The sequence below is a fragment of the Notothenia coriiceps genome, unplaced genomic scaffold (assembly GCF_000735185.1).
Source record: "Notothenia coriiceps isolate Sejong01 unplaced genomic scaffold, NC01 NC01_scaffold00016894, whole genome shotgun sequence".
In the NCBI taxonomy this organism is placed as follows: domain Eukaryota; kingdom Metazoa; phylum Chordata; class Actinopteri; order Perciformes; family Nototheniidae; genus Notothenia; species Notothenia coriiceps.
Window position 1 is genome coordinate 25,421 of NW_011349595.1, and position 12,758 is coordinate 38,178.

General features: G+C 39.7%; 1 protein-coding gene across 1 annotated transcript in view; it reads left to right on the forward strand.

Annotated features, from left to right (window-relative positions):
* Positions 1-868: 868 nt before the first annotated feature.
* The window catches only part of LOC104949923 (serine/threonine-protein kinase SBK1-like), a 15,138-nt gene continuing 3,248 nt past the window's right edge, over positions 869-12,758 (forward strand). Inside the window, exons 1-2 of the mRNA XM_010776362.1 lie at positions 869-1,687; positions 4,997-5,199. Of these exons, the coding sequence (XP_010774664.1) occupies positions 1,327-1,687; positions 4,997-5,199 (564 nt within the window). The 5' untranslated portion in view covers positions 869-1,326. The remainder of the gene's footprint in view (positions 1,688-4,996; positions 5,200-12,758) is intronic.

A 12,758-nucleotide genomic window follows, 5' to 3' on the forward strand; every position in this document is an offset into this window, starting at 1 on the left:
AATTGCGCCCTTTTAACCTGCAAAAGAGAAACTAATGTTAAATACATTTGAGGAGTAAAATACAATATGTGGTTCCAAGTTGTATTAAAGTAGACAGATGGACACAGATGGACCTGATGCACAGGAAGTGGCTAGCACCCGTCTACTCGACACGTTCTCATCCTCATTATGAGAGCGGCTTCATTGTGCTGTGCCATCAGGCCTCAGAGTGTCTGCAGTCCCTCAGAGAGGTTGGCCCGCTGCAGGGGGTCACACTGGAGGAGGAGAGTGTCGCTTGGCTTCTTGTTTTAGAAGCTGATTTTCTGAGGTTGGAATTGGTGATGGGAAACACGTCGGGTCAGAATTAGATGTTCATTATTGCAGGAGGATCATTTATCAGCTGCTCCGCTCCACAAAGAGCAAAACCTCCCTCTTCTGTGATCCAATCTGACACATTTCATTTCTCTGACTGCAGTGGTGTAGAACATATTGACTTGTCTGCTGTACCTACGATGTTGAGATACTTACGTAATTCCATTTTTTTTCTACTGAAGCAACATAAGCTATTTATTTGCCTTTATACTTTTTATTATATTACTTATACAAGTTTCAAGGCTTTATTGTGATTTGTACATTAGTTACAGTGTATGCAATGAACAACTTAGGTCACAGGCTCCTCCAACAGTGCAACATGAACATACTGTATGTAGGACATAGAACAAATAAAACTGATGAAATAGTGCAAGAAGAGAGTATATAGTAAACTCCACTCCTGTACATTTATTGAAAAAATGAATAGTTTAGAAACAGATTTACAAACTCAATACAAAATAAAACCAACTAATAAACTATTATATATTATTATTTATAAATGTATCCAGCAGTACTTACTTAGAAATAAACTGCACCTATCATTTATGTTCTGTATTAAAACAATAACATCATCTGTATTATTCTAAAAAAAACAATAATATTTTTACTTTCGTATAAAATTATGTTTCCATGCTAATACTTTGTAACTGGTAAACTTTTAACATTGAAATGCGATATTAATATTGTATTTTATTTTTCACACATGCTGCTTAGCATCTTAGAATTCACAGTTCTATAGGGAATATATGTCATGTCGAATAAAGATACAATGTGATCTTATGCAGGAGTTATATAGTGTAGGTGAAAATAGGGTTTTCTAGTAATATTGAATGTTATAACGTTAATAACATTGAAATGCGATATTCATATTGTACTTTTCACACTGTCAATTGAACTTCTTCTACAGCGTATAATGGAACACTAACCACACATCCTTGTTCATGCTCCATGTGATCTTTATAAAAGAACTTTCTCATGAACACAAAGCATCCAGCTCCCGTACGTTCACATAAAAGTCAATACGTGGCGGTGCTGTGTTTACAGAGGTGGAGACGGGTGGGCTCTGGTCTCGTAGTGAACCTCCTCTCTTCCTTCCTGCAGGAACATCCGTCTCCATCCCGGACCCTCACCCCGGACCCTTATCCCGGCCCGCCCTCCACAACAATGAACTCCTCGCCACACGGCTCCCGCGCCTCCATCGACATCCTGGAGGAACTCCAGATGATTGCTGCTCAGAACCTGGAGAAACTGGACATGAACAAATACTATGAGGTGGTCTGTGAGCTGGGGAAGGGCACGTACGGGAAGGTGGACCTGGTCGTACACAAAATCAGAGGTAACTGTGTGTGTGTTGACGCTGAAGCTGATTCCAAATACTTCTTTTGATGTTCCTTTGAAATGAAGTGTTTTGAAGCTAGGCTTGGAAGGTGCATCACACCTTGGATTTCTCCACATGATTAATTAAAGGAATACTCACCCAAAAATATATCGTTTGTGTATCAATTACTCACCCCGTGTTACTTTGATCTTTTTCTCACATGCCTCCATGGCAAACAAAGAAGGAAACAACTGACAAAAGTGTTGTTCAGTGGAAGTAAATCGGGAAACAACAATATCAAAACTTCAGTTCTCCCATTCTTACATACTCACATACTTACTTAGTTACTTACTAACATAATTACTTAGTTACTTACTTATTCACTAACTTACATACTTACTTACTTACTTACTTTCTGACTTCCTTAATTACTTATTCACTTACATACTAATTTACATACTTACTTAGTTAGTTTCTTACTTACTTTCTTACATATTAACTTACATACTTACTTACTTATTTATTTACTTACTCATTCACTTATACTTACTAGTCAAATACAAAAAACATAGCATACACATAAGTAACATCCTACATATACATATTTATATACTTACCAATACTTACTTACTTACCTACTTACTTAAAGCCATATTTACTTCAATACCTACTTACTTGGTACCTGGAATTGAAGCATCAGCAAACAAAGAATACCATTTTTTACCGTTTTATCTTCCACAATCACTTATAAAAGCCCTTTCATGTTGTTTAAGTGTTTACTTTAGAAAAATACATTTGACGTAATTGTCCACATATGTAATGCAGTATTTTTGGCCTATATCTGAACTCAGATTGCTTAAATGTACTAATGGAAAATCTGTTCAACCTTTCCACATTAAAATCCCATGATGTCCTACTTTCTTTTTATGGAGCACAAAGCACATTTTGAAAGCAGCGGTAGTGTGTCACCGAGATGAGTTCTGACCTTTCCAGCCTGTGAAGTGTGGAGTTGAAACAACGTGCACCTGTGGTTTTACCTTCTGCTTTACTACTGAGATCTTCTCCATCAGAGAGCAGGTCTAATTGTCTGATGGTGCTCGGTTTAAATGTCAGGTTCACTATGGGGATAAATGGCCTGAAGGCAATATCGTTTCTGACCTTTTGAATCATAACTGTGTTAAAGTTTTAGTGTAGAGGGAAACTGAAATGTGAATCAGTCACAGTTAGAAATGGGGTTGTCCTTTAATATTCAGTTTCCTCTGCCAAATAAAATCCAATATTTAATTTGTCAGCATTTTATTTCAAACATATTTTGAATATTTTCTTTTCATTTTGATATTTTCAACTTTTACCTCATGCTACAGCTGCAGTAACACGACTTTATATCCGTTTTTTATACCTTCCTTTAATTGAGCCTTTTTCTCTAAAAGTATTTGTTCAATATTTGTACCGAGGGGAGTCAGTGTGGAAACATAGTATTCCTTTAAAGTTACTTCACAGTAAACCCGTGTCTCACAGTTAAAATACTACATTAAGAGTCCTTCATTGAATATGTTACCGACTTATTAGAAGTATGTACTAGAAGTGTTATTCAATGTAACATGTTAAATAAGTAACCAAATGTGGACAGAAAGATAAAAGCATACTGTTTTTATTTTGAAGAGTTGTTGTTTTGACAGTTAAGGGGCCGTGGGGTAGATTTGAAATGCAGATTATTTGTAGGTCCTGCCCTGAAACCCTCACAGTTTAGAGTCAGCTGAGTTCCTCGGAACATGTTTGTCCTCGTGCAAATGAGCCAGCAGGCTGACTTTCAGAAAACAACTCATCTTCCATGAAAACATGAAACGTCTGTAACACAAGCTGCTGCTTAGAGAATACAACATTATCTATTTGTTGTTTCAAATATTCTGTACTGTAAAAAATAGTATTGCCATGCGTCTTTTAGATATAGATAAATATGATGGCAAAGACACAATAACTCTCTACAAATAATAAAAAATGAAAAGATACAACTATAATTATATAATAATGTATTACAATTAATAAGTGTTAAAAATAACGTTATACTGTTGGTAACCATAACAAGAATATTAATATTACTTGTACGGCAATTATTATTTGACGCTTTCTGCAGGATTAGAGACTTAAAATAGATGATATTCTTACAGATGTTTTTATTTGATGCACAGCTCACAAAATGCACATTTTCTCGAGGTAAGTTGTGCATCACTTATGTAATTGGGACTTATTTTTCTTGTGTATAGTCTGGTCAACATTACAAAGCGTTATGAACAGACTCCGGACCTTTCCCAAAGGCTCTCTGTTGACCTGCACAGAGCGCTCTGCAGAGCTGAGCCGGTGCTATTGGAGACCCCTCCCCTCCCCTCTCTTCTCCTCTCCTCTTCTCTGACTGATGGTGCAGAGAGGCAGACGTGGCAGCGTTCCACCTTTTTATATTTTTTAGATTAGCTCTGTTCATTTCTCTCTTGTTGCAATAAAGTGTCTGCCAAGATGAGCCTCTGAACCTCACAAGACTACATTTGTTTTAGTGCATCACTTTTACATGATAGTGGTGTCAATTGATTGAATTGCATTAATCATAACGATGATTAAAGACACCTTTTTTTTTTTATTTGACACAAAAGTCCATTTGTCCTATACATGATCAAAGTTCAAGGACACTTAGATCTCAAGAATTACATTTCATTTGCAGATTTTACACAACTGTTATATATATAAAATGGTGGAGTGATGTCATATTGAACGTAATAATGTATTTAATGGTTCAACATCATTAAATACAGTCTCTTACATTTATACTGTTTAATATTTACAACACGACGTAAAATGCGGCATTGACACAAATTAAAGACGGAAATAATTAAGTACATTTATTGCACAAGATGCAAAATATAACAAAATAATATATAAAAGTAAATCGCTGACAGGGAACAACTTACTGCACAGTTAATAGTTTTACTTGAAATACCTACAAATAAATGTTGCTGATTCATACATAAATAAATGCAGGACTTTTATTTGTGTTAAAAATGTAGAAACCTTACTTTGTTAAAGTGTAAGCAGGTCACTCTATGCGGGAACATAGAGTCTGGAGGATTTGAAAAACGGCAGGATTGAACTCAGTGACGTGGGAGATTTTAATTATTCATCACATTTTGATCATTTTAATTAAGTTTCCTACTTGCAATTAGGCAGATGTGAAATAATTACCCTAGACAAATCTCATATGTATGAGAAACGAGGGAACGAGGATGGAGATTTATGGAGTTATGTAACATTCCTCTGTCCTCCTTTTTTATTTCTCAGGCACTAAAATGGCCCTGAAGTTTCTGAAGAGGAAGACGACAAAGCTGAAGAGTTTCCTGAGAGAGTACAGCATCTCCCTGTACCTATCGCCCTGCCCCTTCATCATCAACATGTACGGCATCGCCTTCGAGACCGACGAGTACTACATCTTCGCTCAGGAGTACGCGCTGGCAGGAGATCTGTTCGACATCATCCCTCCACAGGTGAGAGAAAGATTATAATGTATATGTTGTGTTCAGGGACACTTGCACTTTCCATCATGAATAAATGTCAAAAAAAGACGCTACTTATAACTAAAATCTTGTTGAAACATGTTTTTTTTTATGACCTTTAACAATAGTATTTATGACATACAGAACTGAATTCTGACTTTGTATACTAACCAAAGATTAGTTTTATGACAATTTGATAGACATTTCTGTATACTTTTATATGACATGCTGACTTTTTTAAAATAGTTTTTTGGGCAACCAGTCCCTTTATTCAAGTGACAGCTATGGTCCCGGGCGGGATTCGAACCCCGGTCCTCCGCTTGTCAACTCTACCAATTGAGCTATACGATGGCGTAAATCACATTCTACTTCTTTTTTTTTTACTAACTATTTTATTACTTTTTCTACATTTTTGACACAATATTCTATGGCTTTTTAAAAAAAAAAAAAGTACTTCTTCGCAATACTGGCTTTTTTTCTATACTGTGTTTGTTTTTTCTGATAAATTGAAAAATCTTTGGGATTTTTTTTATTCGAAAGACTATACTTTTTTTCTAAATATCATACTTTGACATTCTTTTAATATTTTCGACTCACTACTACACTATGACATTTTTAAAACCTTGTATCACATTATACTATGACTTTTTTCCTATACTGTGTTTGTTTTTACTGATCATTTCGTTATACTATATAATATGACAATTTCTTCAGTTTTTTCAAAATTCTATACCATGATAATTTTTTGGGAAAATGGACATACAATACTCATACTGATACCATGAGTTTTCTTCTGATATTTTGGACCAACCATACTGTTACGATTATTGTGTTATGTCACGTTTTGTATGTCTTGTTTTGGGTGTTTTGCTGTTCGTCATGTTTTCCTCTTGTATATTGTCTGGTCCTTCTTCCTGTGTTTTTCCTCCCTGTCGTTAGTTTCCCTGGTGTGTCTAATTGTCTGATTGTGTGATTGTGTTCACCTGTCGCCCTTGTGTTTCTCCTCCCCTGCCCGGCTGTTTCTCGTCTTGTGATTACCCCTCCCTGTATTTAGTCTTGTCTCTTCCTGTGTTCAGTGTGGGTTCGTCTTTTGTTTGTGAATGAGTTCACCGGTGAGTGTTCTGTTTTTTTCCCAAGTTATTTTCTTTTTATCCTTGAAATAAAGGTTAATCAGAGTTATCTGCATTTGGGTCCTGCTTCTTTCACTCAACCGTAACAGTACGAACCCACCAAATATGGGCCTAGCAGATCCTTTTGAGCAGGAGTTGTTGGATTTTACCTTTTCTTTGGCTACCTGCTCTGATCGATGGATGGGAGCGTCCGGGGTTCAGCAGTGAGAGGCTGCTCTGGCAGAGGCGCGCCAGATAACTATGGAGAAACCAGGCTTGGTGAGATTCTTACCTGGCTGGATTTTGGAGTTCCTCTCGGTGTGTTATCCCCTGCCTGCTAGCCTCAGGCATGCTAGCTCTCTGCCTCCCAATTCCCTTTATGACACCACATGCATCGGTGTGGTCCGTTTGGAGTCAATCCTTGCTTCTGCCCCAGCTCCTGCTCCTGTCCAGGAGCCGTTCTCTGGAACTTGTCTGGCTTTTGGAGGTCCACGAGCCTCCAAACGGCTCCTAAAAGAAGGAGTCGCAAGGCCAGGCTAGCAGCCCGAGCCCCAAGAGCCATGGTTCAGACCCAGTTCTGGCCCCAGCAGCCATGGCTCCAGACCCAGTTCTGGCCCCAGCAGCCATGGTCCCAGACCCAGTTCCGGCCCCAGCAGCCATGGTCCCAGACCCAGCTCTGGCCCCAGCTGCCATAGTCCCATCTCTAGTCCCATCTCTGGTCCCTTCTCTAGTCTCTTCTCAAGTCCTAACTCAAGTCCCTTCTCTAGTCCCTTCTCTGGTCCCCTCTCTAGTCTCTTCTCAAGTCCCAACACACATAACCATACAATGTAGGAGGATCATTAAGTTGTCAAGTTACCCGTAAAACACAATAACTCACAACCCTAAACAAGGTGTTTTACACTAAAAAAAACTCAAGCTTAACTAAGCCAACCAAGTAATGGATTTGTGTTAACAAACACGAAAGTTAACAAAAAGACACCCGTATACTATATGCCTAAAATTTTCGGGTAAATACCACAAGATAAACACACACACAACTGCACTCAGTACTAAGTGTAAGAAACATCCCACAGGAACAAAAAAACAAGAGCCACGCCACACACGAACACATGAACCTGACTTTACCACTAATAAAATCACAGATCCACACAAACAACATTATAAGTTGTAAAAGGGAATGAATTATAGTTCCGGTTGTTTAATAACAAAAATTTAAAATTTAACGATAGTCTACAAAACATGCTCAAATGAAAAAAATATATATCTCTCTCGACTTATGTAGTGTCCTTTCTTACCCCACACACCGAAGCAATCTCCGGAGTCTTACAAAATTTGGAACAACCCTACCCTTCTACCCACGAACCCCATACACCAAAAAATAAGAAAAAACAAGCGTAAGTATATTTACAAAGAGCATAAACCCATCCAATACCAAAAATAAATAACAGAAGTACGCCTACAAAAACAAACGAAACTACATAATTTTAAAGAAACTGCATAACTATTGCCACCGCACTCAAAAAAGACAAACAAAAAACTACAGCCTTTAACCGCTCAACCTACTGTACACTAAACATATACCCGAACCTCCACCTCCCCAAATTAAGAAAACGATGGAGATATTGTAGAACGGTATGATCTACAGAGACGAATCAGTTACCGTATAATATAGATATAATACCGTTACACAAATAATAGATGACTCGGGTAATCAAGCAAACTTACTTAAAACATATCACCTCACGGCCGAGATTTAAAGATAACCGTCACCGACTCACAACTCAAACGGTCGACCACACACACAAAAACACGCCAAAAACACACAAACCACTAAAAACGCCAACAACCAACCCAAAGGTCACAATACACACCAAACAGAATGCGGTAAAAAACAAAAAACAAACACACCTACCGCTCACACACCACACTGTTCCTACAGACACAACAAATGGTCCACTAAAAAACCCAAGCAGAAGAAACAGGTCAGTCCAGAATCACAGCGAAAAAACCTGAGAAGGACTTCCAGCTATAACACATACTACTCAAGGTCGAGGCAATACATCATAGGCTCACGCCCACGACGGACGAGTCTGTTATAGTGTCGAGTGAAAGTGTGCCCTAATATAAATTTACACCAAATACCACCAAGTACGTGAGCTCAAGTCAACAATAACTACTGAGCACTAATAAGCCAGTTCACCTTAAAGTAGAAAACATAACACGAGCAAACACAGAATAAAAGTAGCTAGAAATGACCGACAGATAAGTGAAAAAATGATTAACATACATTAAACACAAACAGCAGCTTACCGAGATTGAAACTTTACCTTAAACTCACTTCATTGTCAATTTGTTTCTTAGAGTGTTGGTTTGCGATGTGTATCATTTTTTGTATGCGAATCTGTTGTGACAAAAGTCACCCAAAGCACACCACAATTACCACGAGTATTTGCTTGTGGAAGGCGTTGGAGTAGTGTTTCTAGGAATAAGTCACACAAAGCACGACAAGGCTATAAAAGAGAAAGTGAAAACCGGTAAAAGGTGGGACCGAACTTTTGCGGGAGGTAACCTGAGGAAACAATGAAGGGACATTGTACACTAGTATACAGTCGAATATAAACTATCAGACATTTGTTACCCATGCAAACTGCCCAGGCCCCTTGTTCTCTCTTGTAGACAACTCGTCAAAATTTTTTTGGCTTCTGTAAATCACACGAATACACTATTGTCTAACACTTATAAATCTATATAATCCATATCCTATGCACCAGTCAAAAACACTGTATATTTATGTCCCCTCACTTTCTCGTCGCTCCCCCCTCCCGCTCAGAAAACCCGGGAGAGCCAAAGTCCAGCTCCAAATCCACACTTCATATCATCCCACCGCACCCGCTCGCTGCTAACCAGTAACACATATAACAACCCTCTGTTATAATATTCTACGGCAAGAAACACATGTAATTTCGTAACCTTTGTAGAGTGTCTTATTTGATACTTCGCCGAACCACAAACAAAAACCCCGTCACATAGAGAAAACCCAAACAACTATAAACCCGCGTATTACTCATACCTACGAGGATTTGTTCTATAAGAGTTTACCTTTGGTGACTTTGGATGTCGTTTGGTTTGGCGTTTGTGTCGGTTTTCGTGTTCAAAGTTTTACTTACTACAGCGCCGTAAATGTCCAACAAACATCAAAAAAAAAAAAAAAAACAAACCGTTTGAACACCTTTCACCTATCCCAAAACATATATAATTCCCAATGTACACAAAACACCGTCTAGAACAACCAAAAAGTTATTGGACTGTCCCCAAAACCACTAAAACTCAACACGTTCAATAAAACTAACCCACCTATCAGATTATATTAAAAGTAACAAAACTCAAAACAAAAAAAACCCACAACACTACACTGTTCAAAAAAGACGTTAATGTATGTCATCGTACAATGACATACGTAGAACGAGACATGTCGATAGAAAAGAAGTAACGGACTTTTTTTACGTGTCAAAAGGTAAAGGAATTATCAATGACAATAACGCTATCAAATATACCACTCGAAGGACTTCAACGACGGGAAAACCACGACCCATATATTACCAAAATAAGATACTTAGCTCGTGGCGATCACTCAGACAAAACTCCTCCACTTACCCCCTAAACCCCCCACCACTCACAACCAAACCACAAAAAACAAAAAAAAAAAACAAAACCTTCACAAAAATAAACCAAACCGACACCTACAAAGACCCACCACCACCACAAGGCTTGTTGTTATCACACTGAAAGTTTTAGAGAAAGAAGTCACGGTAGGGTGTTGTGTAGACAACAAAAGAAAAGGAAAAGGTGGTTCACAGAAACTTGGAGGTAACCCAAAAAACTGGAAAGTTCCACTATTCGGAAGGTCTCCAGGAAGACCCTTCCATCAGGTAACATGACTATTCCCGCGCCCCCCTTTCCTATATTTGTCGTAGGGATCTTTCAAAACTCCCGCAACCAAATCGAACTTATCGCTGTAATTTGAAAGAGGAACCTAAGTGTCAGCTTCGAACCTTGCTGACGGTGCTGTCCTCCCTGCTCTCTTCTTAGTCCCTCTTTACTCTTTTCTCCTCTTCTTGCTCTCCTCGGAACTACCACCCCAGCGCAGGGAAATGAAACCCTATCGACCTGGGCAGCCATAACGGCACTCACTCCAGCCTCTTCTTACTCTAATTGTACAGTGAATGGTGAACATTAGAGCTAGCGAGAAGGGGAAAGGTTGTGCGGCGTTCGCACACACGTTCTGCATGCAGGCGCGCGTGGACGGTGTGTTGGCCGGAAATTTAACGGCTCCCAAACGTCAGTGGACGGCTTTGCTGGCCTTGGAAGTAAGCAGACCGGCGCACGAGGTGCGTAAAGAACGACGTCACCAGTTAGAGTCAATCCGGTAAAAAAAATTATATTAGAGAAGGCCTCACCCCACAGACACACAGACTGTACGCGAACCTCCTTGAAAACTCTGCCTTTTCTGTCCCCAAACTTCTATGGCTATTATTTGGTGGAAAAGGTGCTGGTGGCATTCAGGAAAGGGTTCGTCTTTTAATCTTGAAAGGTCGAGTCCCTCCCTACCCAAGTTTCGTGGGTAACACCGGGTCATTCACGTAGTACCCCTGTTAGACAGGATAGAAACTGTCAACGTAGGCTAATTTTAGGGAGGGTGAGAGGTATATGCTAAAAGTCTCTATGTAAAGAAATGCACATACCGACTACGACGGGTACACCCTTTTTAGAGGTTATTAAATGTGACCCCTTTATAATTTTGGTAAAGTCATGACCGGGAAATCGTGTCCCGAACAACCTTACATTATACCCAAGTACAGGTCAAAATGCAATGTAGAGGGTTAAGTTTTTCTTTTACTCCGAACCCACGCCAACTATAGAAGGGCTAAGAGGAGGCACACCCTTACAAAGCCTACGTGATCTCTAGCGTTTACTCCCTCCTGGTCATTGCTGGTTTTGCCTCGTGATGAATTGTTAAATACCTTTTTGACGGGCTCGAACACATACTGAGAAAAGAAGATTAAAAAGTAAACAACATCCCTTGAATGTTGATTACACTTCGGGATAAGACAAGTTCACCGAATTTGATGGACTACTAACAAGGACACTAAAGAAAGTTGGAAACACCCGTTAGGTTAGATTGTAACCAGAGGTCTATAGTTTTACAAGTAAGAATAGGATACTTTCGAATGACTGCCTATTCTTCAAGAGAAAAAAAAAGGTTCTATCTCTTCGGGGAGTAAACACAAGATAAGGTTCAAGATGAATGGAAATCAGATTGGCAAGGTACAGGATTCGTAGTAGATGGTTTGTCAGAACCTCCCCGGACTGGATTTGTCCATTGTACACCTCAAGGTTGCGTAACTACAAGGTCGTTCGCCGGTCTCTTCTTCTTCTGGACAGGGTCAGGTTGTTCGGTTCAGGTGTACTGGAAAGTTTTTGTTACCGAAATGTTTACAAAAATCCTATTAACCATTACGTACAATGGGCACGAAACAATCTGGGATTCGGTTGTCTATCAAACATTACGACTCAATATGGCTTACATAAATAAACCGTACTTCTTTGTGAGACGGTTACCGTAACATCGTTGTACAATTAGTCTCTCTTTGACCCGTATAAGAAAGTCCAAAAAGATTTATAAGAATAGGTGGACTCTCAGAATTGTATTGCTTGTGGTAACGTCAAGTTTAAGTTGTCTAATTGACTCAGTTGATTGACTTCGGAAACGAGCTACACCAACAAACACCAACAAAAAACAAACAAATAAACCTCTCTAGCGGCTCAGAACATCCTCTCCCTAAACGTCTACCCTGTGAGTTCTCCCCTGAGCCAAACGCTCTCCCTTTGAACTCGTCTCATGAAACTTCTCCCTTGAGCTCGTCTCCTTGAGCTTGTCCTTGAACTTCTCCCCTGACCTCTCTTTGCTCTCCCTGCAGCTCTCCCCTTGAAACTCTCTTTGACCTCTCCCCTGATGTACCTCCCTGACCTCTTCTGTATCTCTACCCTGATCTCTTCCTCCCTGATCTTTCCCTGATCCCTTCACGTCTCCTCCGATGAACTCTACCCCCTGATCTCAACCATGAACTCTTCAGCTTATCTCGACTCTGACCTCTTCCCTGATCTCTTGCCCTGATCTCCTCCGCTGAAGCCTTCCCTGATTCCCCCTGAACCCTTCCCTGATTCTCCCTGATTCTCCCCTGAGCTCTTCTCTGATCTCTCCTCCTGGTCTTCTTCCCTTGATCTCTTCCTGAACCTCAATGCCTGGGAGCAGTTCTCTGATCTCTTCCCTGGTTCTTCCCTGATCTGCAACCATGAACTCTTCACTGATCTCCACGCCCTGACCTCTTCCCTGAATCTCCTCCCTGCAACCTTCCCTAATCTCCTGCCTGATCTCTGCCC